This window comes from Anabrus simplex, chromosome 5, assembly GCF_040414725.1.
Source record: "Anabrus simplex isolate iqAnaSimp1 chromosome 5, ASM4041472v1, whole genome shotgun sequence".
In the NCBI taxonomy this organism is placed as follows: Eukaryota; Metazoa; Arthropoda; class Insecta; order Orthoptera; family Tettigoniidae; genus Anabrus; species Anabrus simplex.
Window position 1 is genome coordinate 33,993,907 of NC_090269.1, and position 15,498 is coordinate 34,009,404.

General features: G+C 38.0%; 1 protein-coding gene across 1 annotated transcript in view; it reads right to left on the reverse strand.

Annotated features, from left to right (window-relative positions):
- The window catches only part of nop5 (nop5 ribonucleoprotein), a 109,338-nt gene that overhangs the window by 28,836 nt on the left and 65,004 nt on the right, over positions 1-15,498 (reverse strand). The window contains exons 8-9 of the mRNA XM_067147935.2: positions 6,559-6,755; positions 6,363-6,478 (exon numbers count right to left, since the gene is read on the reverse strand). Of these exons, the coding sequence (XP_067004036.2) occupies positions 6,363-6,478; positions 6,559-6,755 (313 nt within the window). The remainder of the gene's footprint in view (positions 1-6,362; positions 6,479-6,558; positions 6,756-15,498) is intronic.

The window sequence follows — 15,498 nt, forward strand, 5'->3', positions numbered from 1 at the left end:
TGAAAAACTAAAAAAAAATATACTGAAAATCAATACCGGCGTCGTTCTTTCTCTCTTTTATTCGTTTCCAACGTGATTTCAGTGACGTTCAAGGTTTTCAAGATTATCCTATTGATTTCTTCATCAAGTATATCACAGATGATGATTTTGAAGATTTTGCAAAATATACAAATATTTATGCCCCGTAGTCTGGTAAATTTTTTTTCAAAAGTACCAATGACAGTGAAATTAAAGCACTGATTTGCCTACACTGAGCTGTAGGAAATAAGTCATGGACCTGTATAAAGGAAGCTGCACAGTCTGTAGATCTCTATGTCATGGCCATCCATCAATACGTCACATCACAGCCTGCACGGTTGCTAGGTTACATCACAATACACATTTTACTGAAAGACATATTTATGATCATTCGATTTTCTCAAAGAGAAATACCAGTACCTCCTTTTTACAGGTATACAGACAGCAAACAGGTTTAATTTCTAAGAAGAAATGTAAAAATGTGAAGTCAATCCAAGTTATTTTGTTTCTTGGGAGTATTTCTTTTGAAGTAGAAAGCCAGTCTTAATTATTTTGCGATTTATTTGTACATATCATTGATATTAAGGATGTGTAGTCATATTCCGCAATAAAAAAATATTTTTAAACCTGCATTTTAGTCACTTAAGATTTCATGATCTTACAAACTCCCAGACCAGTGTCCAATATATTGGACAAGAAAATATTTTTTGAAGCAATGGCAACGAAAACGATTTTTGTTCTAATATGGCTTAAAAGAATCCCAAGGAGTCTGCTAGGCAATAAAAAGAATTTTTTTCGACACCAGAAGATAATACCAATATAAATGGTCCGTTATTGGACATTATAAATTTTCCAGCTAGCTCATTCTTGGTTGCCAGCGTTTTGCCCTCGTCTGGAAAATTTATAATGTCCAATAACGGACCATTTATATTGGTATTATAAATTTGCTCATTCAGGACAAATATTTCAGATTCCCTATGGGAATCAACATCTATATCACCAGAAGATAATTCGGGACTGAAGGGGTTAAGACTAATTGTTGTTCAATACACCCATAGCTGACCTAGCCCTCTTCAGAACTAAACTTTTGCTCAAAGTACTTGCCTTGCTAAACAGATTTTTAGGTAAAAAATTTATCCAGAGTTCGTTCAGACAGCAAGGATCTGAACTGCGTTTTTGTCTTTGAGACTCTGCTAAAAATCCTTTCACATTCTGCATTGCTATGTGGAATTGATAAAATAGCAAGCATCACCTTAGAGAGTCTGTCATATTTAAGTAGACCATCGGCTGATTTCATCTGACATACCAATACCCAGAGATACCAGGATTGATATTCGCGGACAATATAATATTAATACCTTTAACAGGAGGGGGTTTATAGAAAAGTTTGAATGAGATTTCGGATTATGCAAAGAAGTGCTCATTAAAAATAGTAATAGATTGAAGGTATTAATTATACGTAAGAGAAAGAGGATGAAAAATAGAAGGAAATGGATGATACAGGGAGACAGTATAGATGAAGTTGGGAGGTTAGAATATCTAGGAGTGCTGATAAATAGAAGAGGAGAATGGGAGGATCACATTAAGAGGGCTAAATTGAGAGGAGTTGCAGCTCTCTCAGCGGTTAAAATTTTAGTGGCTAAATACCCAGGGATAAATTATAAAGTACTGAGATTAGTGTTGAAGATATTAGTATTAAGTAGAGCTTTATATGGGGTAGAATTATGGGGACTAGAGAAAAAAAAAAAAGATATTTTAAATCAGATTATATACAAATTTAGTAAGACAGTCATGAGACTTCCACAATGTACAGCGAATGTGGGGGCATTATTAATCTGCGGCGAGTATTTAGAAGTGGAATGCGTTAAAAGAGTATTGAATTATTGGATACGACTGAAACGAGGAGGGGGGGTCGCGTGTTACAAGAATCATACAAGGAAGAAATGAAACGTATGTATGTCTATTGCTGGTTGTCAAAAATTAAAACCTATGTCGAGAATCTGGGTATAGGTTATATTTGGCTAGAGATATGGAACGGTAAAGATAGTAGAAGTCAGAGGGCTATGATAGCTAGAATCAAGGACATACAAACGCAAAGACTGATAGAAGAATGTGGGGATAGATCGTTGCTCAGTCTATGCTATAAGGTATTCCAAGTCTCCCAGATAAATAAAAGATATGGGGATAGAAGCATGAAAAGCGGTTTAACATGGTGGCTTATGGGTTTGTATAAAAACAAAGGATGGATTAGGAGTAAAGAGAGCTCTTAGTGTATCTTGTGTGGGGATAAGACTGACGACCTTCACTTAATAGGGTTTTGTAAGGAAACAGAGAAGTTGAGAGTAAGGTTCTTAAGTGCTAAACAACAGGAGTTGTGCATGCTTAATGATGAGTGAAAAATTTTAGTATGGATAGTGAAGCAATGAAGGAAACTTGAATAAATTTTTATGTGCAGTCAAAAAATTATGTTTAAGAAAAGTGAAAGGTATTGAATGCCAACATAGTTAAGGATAAGAGAAATAAGTGTTGAAACCAATAGGCTTTGGGAGAGCAAGAAGTGTTTACATAGTCACACAGGTGGTCTGGAATTTAAACGGAAAGGTGGCCAGCTCAAGAAGAACAGTAAGTTGGTACATGTGCACTCAGTGGTTTGTAATGTTTTGATAAGGTCAGCATGGAGTGGTTTGTTGTCATACGAAACAAGCTGACTTTGTCAGATGAATGTTTAGATGTGGGTCAACACAAGATTGCCTTTTCTTTCTTTTGTTACGGAACCTAATGGTCACAGATTTTGTAACAATTCTTCCGTTATTGTTTTCTTGCCAAGTGCCGATGTTGCCGATTTTCTTATGTCTGTTTTGACCTGCGGGTTACGTAACCATCCGTTTACAGGTTACACAGGTTATCTCACGTTTTACATAGAAATAGTTAGGGTAGCTTAGTTTTAGTTTGTTTTAGTATTTATAACTGTATCCTGGTTTTTTGATCTATACTTGTAGCACAGGGCCTAACTTGGAGGAGAACTCTATATAGACTCTTTATAAATAAATAAATAAATAAATAAATAAATAAATAAATAAATAAATAAATAAATAAATAAATAAATAAATAAATAAATAAATAAATAAATACCAATAGCCACTGAACATCAATTCTTCTTTTTGCCAGGTCTGTTTCTTCGAGCTGAAAGTTACAGAGCTGGGAGTGCAGAATATCAGTTTCTTTTTCTAAATGTTCCCTTTCAGTCAGCAGAATGTTTGGAAACTTGTTAATGAAATATCTAAGGCTAGAAAATGATCCCTTACTTATAGCAGAAATATTTGCAACTTGTGCATTAATTAAAACATCTTTGAATGGAAATTTGTGTACTATGTAGTCACGTGATGAAGAGAAACACTTTCTAACAGACTTGAAGAATATGTACTTTTCATCACACTTCAAAGTGTTCACCAAAACAAACGCAGAGTTACCTATCATCATATCAAAATCGTCTTATTTTTTGCAAGAGTGTGATAATGTACATCGAGGAGAGAGGAGGAGCCTTTAATAACGTGCGGTTTCACAAACCCTGCCATCATATTCTTCAACAGTTCCTCCAAAATTGGCTTCAATATGTGGATGTGAAGCATACTTGACTGAAGAGCTACGTTTGGATTCTCAAAGATATCCATAAAACTTGAGAGAAAAAGGCAAAATGATTTATGTAAATTTGATGAAAGGAACATGAACAGTCGCTCTTCACGTCATCAGTAGTTTCCTTTTTTTGGGGGTGAAAGTGATGACTGGGTTTCCCTTTTAACTGAGGAGTGTGGTGAAATGTTATGACAATGCTTCACCTTTTCAGACAAACAAGACACATCTGCACTTAGACTGTGCTTAGGTATTTTGTACATCTTCAAAGTTCCCATTTGAGAATCCTTACTCAAAATTTCACTCCTGAATAAAGTAATCAAAGGGTCCCACCGCAGCAAAATCCAATCTAAACACCTTCTTAGTGATAACCACCGAGTAGGCACAAGCTTCAGAATTTTGCTGATCTCTGTGTTGTATAAAGCCCGAAATTCTCTGAACCTTTCTTTCCATATAATAAAATATACTGTATCAATTATACTTTCATCTACATTTACAGGCAAGTACGCAGCACCCTTCTCTGCAGCAAGATTAATTAGGGGACAAGAGCAGCCTACAACGATTATGTTACTATTTTCCCGCTTCAAACATCCTGCAACATCATTCTTTAATCCTACTTTTACTGGAGCATTATCAGCACCAAGAGCTAGGCAGTTTTTAATGGAAAGCGGAATTCCCAAAAAGCTGAGAGCAAAAGATTGGCAATGTTAGGTCCAGTAGTATCCCCTCCTAAATTAGGCACAGAGAGTAGACAACTCTCAATTTCATTGAGTTCAGGTCTAAAAACATTTTGCAACAATAGGATGTATTTTCAAGTCGCGCTTATTGCTACCATCAGTAGTAACAGAAAATGCATTCACTTGCAATTGTGATACAATTTTCGCCCTTTCTTCCATGCATATATCTGTAATGATAGCTGCCGTATTCACTCTAGCACACCCATATCCATTTAGCAATTTCCGAATCAGGAAACATTCTGCGAAACAAAGGCACCGCAAGGTCGGCACAATTTACAGGCAAGTTATGTTCTACGATAAATGACGTAAATAAAGCCTCGGCATTCGTCACAAGATTTACATCTTGGTTTTCACATGAAAAGTTCAGTTTCTGGTTTCTTTCTAAACATTGGACACTCTCCTTATGTTTCTTCGTTTGCACATCTTTGAATACATCACACTTCCTGCCATGCACAACTGAACAATCACACCTACATACAGTACAGAATGTAAACGTTGATCCCTTCCTGGATTCACTGAAGCAAGAAAACTCATCCCTATAAGCGCTTTTAAACACTCCATCATATTTCTTTTTTGACATTTTGGCCAAAACAAATATTAAGACATACAACCAAGAAGCACTACTACATGACGTAACACAAGCACTTATGCAGGTCCTACCTTGGGTAGATGTCTATGGCATGCTACTTCTGAGATTAGGTTACTTCCTTGCGACTTCCACTTCCTATTATTAAGCTATTTGAGTATTTGACTGTATTATAGACCAAAGAGGAGCACATGACTGGCCACCCTGCGCCGTACTGCCATTGGTTCTGATTATTAGAACTGCTATCGACCACCCATACTCAGCCATATATCGATAGATTGAGGAAACGCGCAGGAGTTTAAAATACAAAAATTACTGAAACTGCTCTGAAAATTGAGGAATCGGGAAGAACAATGAAAAATCGGGAAAGTTGGCACGTCTGGGTATGTTTCAAGTTATGAGTGGAGAGATGGCGTGGACTGATATTAGTAGACGAGTAAGCTTGAGTGAAGCTTTTAAAAGCATATGAAGATAAAGTTGGAATTCAAGAAGACAAATTGGGGAAAATATTCATTTATAGGACAAGGCGTGAGGGAATGGAATAATTTATCACGGGGAAATGTTCAATAAATTTCCTTTGAAAACATCTAAGAAAAGGCTAGGCAAACAATTAATAGGGAATCTGCCACTGGGGTGATAGTCCTAAATGCAGACCACTGATGACTGACATATCATTCTAAGGATCTTACTACGTTTATTGGAAACAGAACAGTTTGGTTGGAAGTTATACTCGCTTGATGCATGTTTAGAGTCACCCTCCATGTTCCAAGAGGATATAAAACCATTAAATCAGATATCACAACGACCATGCCTCAAAATAACTAAATACTGAACTGAAAAAGCATAAAGAATGATAACTATTTAGCGAGCACATCAAAGACAATAGTTAAACATGTCTGAGAAATAGTGTGTTAAGAGCTGAAATACTGTCATAATGTGCGATGGGTGTTATGCTCTCCTCGTGGTACAAGTATCCTGCTCGTAGGTGGCACACCTAACCTTCCAAAAGTGATCACCCGGAAAGCTGCTGTGACGTCCTTATGGCAGCACAGTAAACACTATTTCAAATCGAGTATGACGTCATGTGGCAGCACGTGCCTCAACACGTTAAAAACTCTATTGTTATTTTAGGGAAGGGCCTTGGGACTCTTACCAAATTGCAAGTTAAGCCACTCTGGATCACCTGTGCTTGTGTGTTGCCAAGTGATGTGAATTAATGCTGTTGGACATGAATAAAAGGATATGTGAAAAGATATAATTCCAGCCATCACTCACTTTCAACCAGGATCTGTAATACCTAAGAGAATGTATTCTGAACCTAAAAGATGTGAACAAGCAACCCATTAGGTACATTCAACTGCACATCTGTGTTCAAGAGAGAAGCTACTCACCTTGGAGCTCTTCAATAAGTGGCTTCTTTTCCGAAGAAAGTTCTGTTTCATCAAACTTCCTTTTAGAGGTGGACGGGAGAGTGGAGTCATCAGCAGCAGGGTATTGCCTCACTTCACTGGAATACATCAATCAATTAGCTTCTTTCCTCCTGAAATTATAAAGTACTTCCTAGCAATAAGAAAGAAACTACAATACCTTTTACTGTGGTATTTCTCGAACTTGGCCTTGGCCTTTCCAGTGCCACTGATGCGCCTCAAGTTACCTTCCTCCAGCTCTTGCAATCTCTTCTCCACCTTTAACCTGTGTTCAGCACCCATCTCAATGTTTCCATCCTCACCTAGGGCATCAACTCTTGTAGCCAGAGCTGCCTTAGCTGCTAACATTCGGGAGATCTAAACAGAGATAGCAATTCTCCTATTACATACTTAGGTATACTATATAGAAATTAGAATTTTACTTACCAAATTTAAATTTCTCTTCCAGATGACAAGACTCAGAGGTACAAAGACATATTATGTCAAAGAACATACATATTTCATACAAGTATTGTACCAGTCTGAATGTTACATTAACTCTAGAGATCAATAATCCCATTGAATGGTCCCTGAAAACAGCAATCACTACCACTACTGCCAATTAAAGACCTAATTAAAGATGTAACTCTACTAACTGCTAGACCCTGAACAGTGCTATTTGAAACTACTTCTTCTTTGTCTCCTCAACCCGAAGGTTGGTGGGCAGCATGATCTTTTTCTCTGGTAGGGGCACCTTCTTTTTATGTCATTGAGAAATTAGGTTTTTGATAGACGTCTTTTCAGTCTCCCTTCCACTTTTCCCAGGATAAAGGATGCAATAGATGACAAACCCAGCTGTTCCGCCGATTTTCAATAGTTTGTAACAATGAGCGTTTCTCTTTGACTATATTCAAAACTTCATCATTTGTTACCTTACTTGTCCATGGTATTCATAGGATTTGATGCCAACATCACATTTCAAAAGCCCTTATTCCTGCCATGTCTGTCTTCAACACAGTCTAGGTTTCTGAGGCGTAGGTTGCAATGCTCCAAACAAAGCTTTTAGTAAAATGGTCCTCACTGAAAGTTAGTAGACGTCTCTTCTTATTGAAGGCTTCTTTGGCCTGAGCAATACAAGAGCAGACATCATTTTTATATCTTCCATCTGACGAGATGAGACTTCCTAAGTATTTGACTGTTTCACTTGGGAAAGTCTTTCTCCATCCAAGCAAACATTTGCAGTCTAATTTCCATCACATGTGCACAACATTATTTTTGCTTTTGATTTGTTTATTTTCAAGTTCCTGATGCTTCTTAAGAGGTCATTCAATTTCTTTAAAGAGATCTCTAGATCTTGTTCATTTTCTGCAATCAGAGCAATGTCGCCAACAAAGCGTATTGTTTTACAGAGGTGCCAACTATTACGGATTGTCCGTAATGATTACGGATTTCACTTTGCAATTACGGCATTACGGTCGAAGGGGAAATTATTACGGAAAAGCAACATTGTCACACTGGTCAACCCTCCTCGTTTCAATGTTTGTAAGATGGCAACTAAACATATTTGGCAGTTATTTGGTCGTCACTTCCTTTTGTTTCCCGCGAGCGTTGTGAAATCATGGCCAGCTACATAGTTATACGATGCGCTCTTAGCTAGAATGACGCGCATATGACGCATCAAGTCGGCCATGAGGTAGGCTCTACTCCTTGGTCTGCTGTTCTCCAGTGCGCGCATTCGGCCCTCTGTCTTTTGTGTGCATAGAATGAGTGGTATATTTAACACGTTTCAATTCTAATTATCCTAGTTGTTGATTCGAAAGGAAGTTATTGGTTTTGTAAAATGAAGTGGAGCAATTGTCAAATTGCATCTTCTTCTAAGAAGACAGCAGTGTTACAGAAATATCGAGACGGTTACACAAAGGAATGGCCATGCCTACTTGCTCTGCAGTGTGTGTTCGTGTGATTTCTCTGTGCCTCACGGTGCACGAGATGATTGCAGAAGACACATAGAATCCAAGAATCATCACACATAAGTTGAATCAAAATTACGAAACCAGTCTGTTTCATCGTTCTTCGTAAAAAGTCATGAAACTGCGGTAACAAATGCTGAATTGCTGTTCACATCATTTCTTTTGGAGCATAATATTCCGTTATCAGTTTCAGACCACGCTGGAAATTTGTTTGGATCAATGTTCCCCGACTCTAAAATATCTTAGAAATATGGTTGTGCAAGAACTAAAACCTCCGCTTTAGTTCAATACACAGCATCTGAGGCAAAAAAGGAAATAAGTGAATTTTTGCAAATACGGATTCAAATGCAGTTAAACTTTATCCTATAGTTGTCTCTTTCTTTAATGCTCAGAGAGGCCAAACATCAACTCTTCTATTGTCATTGTTAGAGAGTACCGACAATACAGGTGAGGAAATTTTCTCCGTTATTAATAGTGAATTGCCTTCTTTAGCCATTCCATGGGAAAATTGCATTTCTTTTTCATCTGACAATGCATACACAATGGTAGGGGCAAATAAAGGTGTTGCCAAATTTGTGAAGGACAGGCATTCTTCTGTTTATGTCCTGGGTTGTTCATGTGATCTCATACACATCTATGCACAAAAAGCAGCAGCCCAATTACCAGTCAATGTAGAGAACTTTTTGGTTCAGTTGTATTACTATCTTGATAAGTGTTCTAAAGGGCAAAACACGTTGAAAGTTTATCAGGCTGTTTGTGGCACAGAGGTTCACAAAATTTTGAAATACTGTATGTAAGTACCCGTTGGCTCTCACTTCTTCAGTCTATAGACAGAGTTCTTGAACAGCAGGAAGCTTTGACACTCATGTTTTGTAGTGAGACCCACCATAAAAATGAGAGCACCGAGCAGTTTGAAACTGTGAAATCTTTCATACCAGACCCACACAAAAAACGGTTTTGCTACTTTCTTCAGAGTACACTTCCTGTTTTTAACTCAGGGAATATATTTCTGCAACAAGATGCTCCAGTCATACATCTTCTTAGGAGGAAATTTCCTGGTCTTTTAACCGACCAATTGGTCAGATTTGTTCAGCCATGTTCTATTCACTCAGAATCTGCCTCCCTTTTGAGTGTTGAATTCAAGAGGAGGAAATACCAGAAAGCCAGTGAGGATTTGGTAATTGGAGCAAAAGCTAGGGCATACAGTAAAACCTCGTTAATTCAAAGTCGTTGGGACTCAAAAATCGGACTTCGAATTACGTGATTTCGAATTAACCGCCAATTCGCAATTCAGAAGTACCAACCCTTGCCGCGTTACAAAATATTCTAAAGCCCGTTATAGCATGCAGTTAACCTTGATTCACAGTTTATACCTTTCAAATGCCATGAAAAAAGAACTATTTCCTAAATGTATCCAAGAAGGTGCAATTACAGTATTCAAATAATGCACTCGGATATCTCACTGGTAAACATAACCTTACGCATCGAAAGAAAGAGAAAAAAAACGATTCAAAGACGAGGAGAAATTTATGCTGGCTCCCATGTGCAAGTGCTTTATTAATTGGATTACTATACAGTATGCATTTTAGATGCCTTGTATTTACACAGAAAGTAACCGATGCTCTTAAAATCGAACTTTCCTATGACTATCCCCGGACGATTTCCCGCCATGGCACTTATTCTCGCACTTCAGAAATGTAAACACTTGCAGCGTCACAAAGTATTCTAAGACCCATTAATACATGCAATCACCTCGATTCACAGTTTAAACCTTTCAAATGCCATGGAAAAAACGATTTCCGAAATGTATCCAACAAGGTGCATTTACAATGTTCAAATAATGCATTTGGATAAATCACTGACAAACATAACCTCACGCAACGAAAGAAAAAAATCGCACAATTCAAAGACGAGGATAAATTATGCCGGTTCCCGTGTGCAAATGCATATTTATTGGATTTCTATACTGTTTGCATTTTTAGATGCTTTGTACTGGCATGGAAAGTGCCCGACGCCCTTAAAACATTGTAGCTTATCGAATTCTCCTATGGCGAGGCGATACAGTATCTCGCATCCATGTGCACTACTATGACCCCCATCCCTCACCCTTGTACGATTTCCCGGCTGGCAATTTCTCCTTTAAAACCATAAAACCGTTTGGGCTCGCATTAAAATAAAGCAATGCAGTTTCATCGGCAATGAAAATATTGTTCGGTGCGTACGAATTTATTATATGAGGCACGTTTTTTCGTGAACTGTTGGTATCGCCAGTGTTCGCGGATTCTGTTTTCCCGCACACTGCCTTTTGCGTGATATTACGGCGTTCCTTAAAAGGTTGAATACAAAAGAATTCCGATTTCATTCAACTTAGCAATCATGAAGCGCACTGTAGACCCACCGAAGTGAGTGTAAATGCGGAAAGCTACCCCTCCACATTCCGGAACGCGCGTTCTATTATGACGCGCAGCGGATAAATTTCGAGTTGAAATTACTCTGTAACGTACTATTGATTTAAAATGTAAAGGCAGTTTCGAATTAAAAGTCTGAATTTCGGTAATGGGGCCGACATTGTACTTCGAATTACAAATTATCCGTATTTCGAATTAAACAATTGAAATAACATGCAAAACTGTATCTCATGTTTCCGGGAACGAGAGCTTCTTCGAATTAGGCGGGATTTTGAATTAACCGATTTCGAATTATTGAGGTTCTACTGTACTTGAGAGATAATGACTGTGATGATAGTTTATAATTCTGTAAGAGAGTTGTATATGGCAACTTGCAGTTACATTATCAGGAAATTTCCCCTTGATGATGAATTTCTTCATCATGCCAAAGTTGTAGACATCTCTCTCAGAATGAAGGTTGCCTATTCATCTCTTGGATATTTTGTTCGAAGATCCCCAACTTTGGTCAAGGAAAGTGAACATGAGAAATTTGAAGAGGAATTTGCAGTTTACCAGTGTGATACTTTCCCTGAATTATATGGACCTAACACTGGTGTGAATTGGGGCAACATTGCAGAGCTTAAAAATGGAAGTGTAAAACCTTAAGTAAAGTTGTATTTACAGTACTAAGTGTACCTCATAGTAACTCTTCGACAGAAAGAGTTTTCAGTGTTGTTAGGGAAAATTAGACAGAATTCAGGCCGACATTAAGTACATCCACACTGGAATTGCTTATGGTACTGAAGACGAAAATGTCATCTCAGGAGGAAGTATGCTTCAAGAAAACCTTCATTGAAAAGCAGCTGCTGGGTGTGAAACAAGCTACGAAGAATTTTTTATCATAGAACTAACAGGTAATGAGCAAATTTTATTGTGTAATATGATATACTTTAGAATAGATTGCTGTAGGAAAGGGCAAACGGGGTGCTTTGGATTTGACTCGTAAACGTTTTGACAGGGGGGTGTGTGAGTTAAAAATGGGATTACTGATAACTCACTTCAAAGGCTGGCACGTCTAGTTTTATATGTTTTACTACTGATTTTAATCCCATGTGTGAACTCAGATGTAAACTCTCAATACTTCATCAATGTGTATATTAAAAAGTAGAGGTGAAAGACTGCACCCTTGCCTTACTCCTTTAGTGATTTTAGCTTTCTTTTCTCTCTGCCCTATTAGTGCATTTTGGTTCTTGTACAATTGGAAGATGACTCTTTGATCTCTATAATCTACTTTACAATTTTTAAGGATTCTGAACAGGCTATTCCAATTTATGTTATCAAAAGCCTTTTCTATGTCAATAAATGCTATTGCAACTTTCTTGTCCATTTTCAGAGATTTTACTATTATTAGTCTGAGACGATAAAGGCAGCTGGAGCTGTAGGCCTGCAGTGGACATATCGGGTTCTCAGGAATGTCTGGGAGAATAAGGAGGTCCCTGAGGATTGGCAAAAAGGAATAATCATCCCAATTTTCAAGAAAGGTGATAAGAAAGTTTTGAAGAACTACAGGGGAATTACTCTAATATCCCATGTTGCTAAGATAATGGAAAGAATACTGGAAAGTAGAATAAGGTTGAGGCTTGAGAAGCAGATACAGGAAAATCAGTTTGGTTTCAGAAGTGGAAGATCAACAATAGAGCCCATTTTCATTATGAGACAACTAATGGAAAAGCATTGGGAGTACGGGAAGGATATGGTGATGACATTCATTGATATTGAAAAGGCATATGACAGTGTCCCTAGGACGAAAGTTTGGGACAGTCTGGTGCAAAAAGGAATTGGACAGGGATTAATAAAAATGATCATGGCATTGTATAAGGAATGTTGTAGTTGCGTGCAAACACAAGTTGGCAGGACAAGTTGGTTCAAAATAACTAGTGGGCTGAGACAGGGAAGTGTTCTATCACCAATCCTGTTTACAATAGTAATGGATGACATCATGAGAACAGCAAAAGCAGCATATGGAGGAAGAGAAATGAACACGATGTTATTTGCAGATGATATTGTGATTTGGGGAGAAGACGACAGGAAGGTTCAAGAACAGTTGAATGTGGTGAATGGGAAGATTGAAGAATGTGGATTGAAAATAAGTGTAGAAAAGAGTAAAACTCTTGTTATGACGAGAGGGGAGAAAGAAGGGAAAGGTCAGATTAGACTTGCAGACAAGCCCCTGGAAGTAGTGGAAACGTTTAAATACCTGGGGAGTGAATTAATGGAGAATGCTCGACTGGATGCTGAGATTAGTAAAAGGATTCAAGCTGGAAGTTGTTTCTATCATAGTGTAAGAAATATGTTATGGGACAAAGATGTGCCAATGGAAGCAAAGGATACTATGTACAAGATGTATTACGTACCCATAACAACTTACGGAGCAGAAACTTGGACAATGACAAAGAAGGATGAGAGTCGAATACAGGCAGCCGAAATGAAATTCTTGAGGAGTATGATACAGAAGAGTAGACGAGACAAAATAAGGAATGAGAAAATCCGGGAAGAAATTGGAGTGGAAAAAATGAATGATAGAATAGAGAAGAGCCGACTAAGATGGTTTGGGCACATAAAGCGAATGAGCGACGAAAGAATGCCAAAAAAGGTGATGGAAATGCAAATCCAAGGAAGGAGAGGCCGTGGACGACCTCGATTGAGATGGAAGGATACCATCCAACGTAGCATTATAGAAAGAAACCTGGACTGGGACACAGTGTTGGAGGAGGAGTGGTGGAAAGACCGAAGAAAGTGGAGAGGAACCATATTTGCCCCTACCCGGCTACAGCTGGATAAAGGGAAATGATGATGATGATGATGATGAGTCTGAGACTTAGAATTGCCTCTCTCGCTCCTCTGTTTCGTCTGAAACCAAACTGATCTTCAGAAAGATTCTCATCTACTTTCTTCTCCATGCGGTGGTACAGAATTCTAGTCAAAATTTTGGATGCATGGGTTATTAGGCTTATTGTCCTGTAGTCCTCACACCTTTGAGCACCCTTCTTTTTTGGAATCGGAATCATGATGGTTTGTGCAAAATCTTTTGGTATTTCTCCAGTAATGTAAATGATTTATGAGGTCAAACAGAGTTCCCCAAGAGCTTGAAAATTTCTCCTGGAATTACATCTGGCCCTGGTGCTTTTCTTTGTTTTAGTTCTCTCGAAGCTTTATAAAATTCTTCCTGGAGTATTGGTGGTCCGATTTCATCTTGTACTATAGCATTTTCTTCTTCCAGTAAGGTCTAATTTAAATGGCCTTCATATTCTCGATATTTCAATCTTTCAGTTGTTTCATTCTTGTCGATTATTACATCCCCAGTTCTGCTTCTTATTACCCAGTATATTCAGAGGTTTTATCTTCTTGCCAAACTGTTACTTCTGAAAATGCTTTCTTCAATATTACCTCTGTTCATACAGGAGAAGTCCGTTATAGCGAGTACGGCATATAACGAGAACCCCGTTATAACGATAACTTTTGTCCGTCCCTTCTAAATTCCTATATTAAACTGTGTATTATCCTTTGGTTACAGCGAGAACTCTATCACTGAAGCATCCGTTATTACGAGCGATTAAGCGCGCTCGATTTTTTTTGTTGGCGATATTTATGCACCCAGTCATTATATTGCAAGCGATCTATCATCTTCGGTACCGTATCGTTTTCTTGCTATGCCCACCAGCGAGCTCTCTCGTCGAGATCAAAGGCAATGTCGGAGTCGATTAGTAATACCCGTCGATTGCTCTTCCGCATAGAAAATGAAAGAGAGAACATGTTTTCGTAATAAATGCGTAAATAACTTGTCCAATAGCCGTTTTTAACTCGTTAAATATAAACGCTGAATACGCGATCGCTTAATTTTAATGCTAAATACCGCAATTAAGTAAGAATGAGATAGGCCTGCACCTCAAGATATGGCAGAGTGGGTCATTGATTACAAGGTTCGTTTATATTTCCTCGCGTCTGTTAAATTACGGAAAGGCTATATCATGTAAATTTCTCTACTTCCGCTTGAAGTATGTTTTCATCATACATATAGTACAGATTAGTTAGGATATGTGATGCTATTTGAATAACAAAACTGAAATGTTTGCCACAAAATGCGATCAATCATCTTCGGCCCAGTTTGCCACAAAATGCGATCAATCATCTTCGGTACAGTATAGTTTTCGCGCTATGTGCATTTGCAAGCTCTCTCGTCAACATTCAAAGGCGATATTGGAGTCGATTAATAATACCCGTCGACTGCTGTTCTCAAAAGAAAATTCGAAATGAAAGACGATAAAACGTTTTCGTAATAAATGCGTAAATATCGTGGCCGATAGGAGTTGTTAACTCATTAAAAATAAAGGCTGAAGTAAACGATCTCTTAATTTTAATGGTATACCGTATACTGAAATTAAGTAAGAAAGTGATACACCTCAAGATATGGCAGGGTACTATCACTGATTTCAGTGGATAGGCCTAGTTTATATTTTCTCGCGTCTAGTTAAATTTCGAAAAGCTATTTCTATGTCAACTTTTAGCGAGAAGGTTATCATTTCTCTACATGCGTTTCAAATAGGTTTCCATGATACATATACGGTTAGGTTAGGTGGTGCCGTTTGAAAAAAGAACTGAAATGTTTGCCACAGAAGCCTCTGGAGTGATACCGTATTTCTTCGAATCCAAGACAACGTTTTTTCCTCAGAATCTCGTGAAAAATCAAGGCTCGTTTTGCATTTG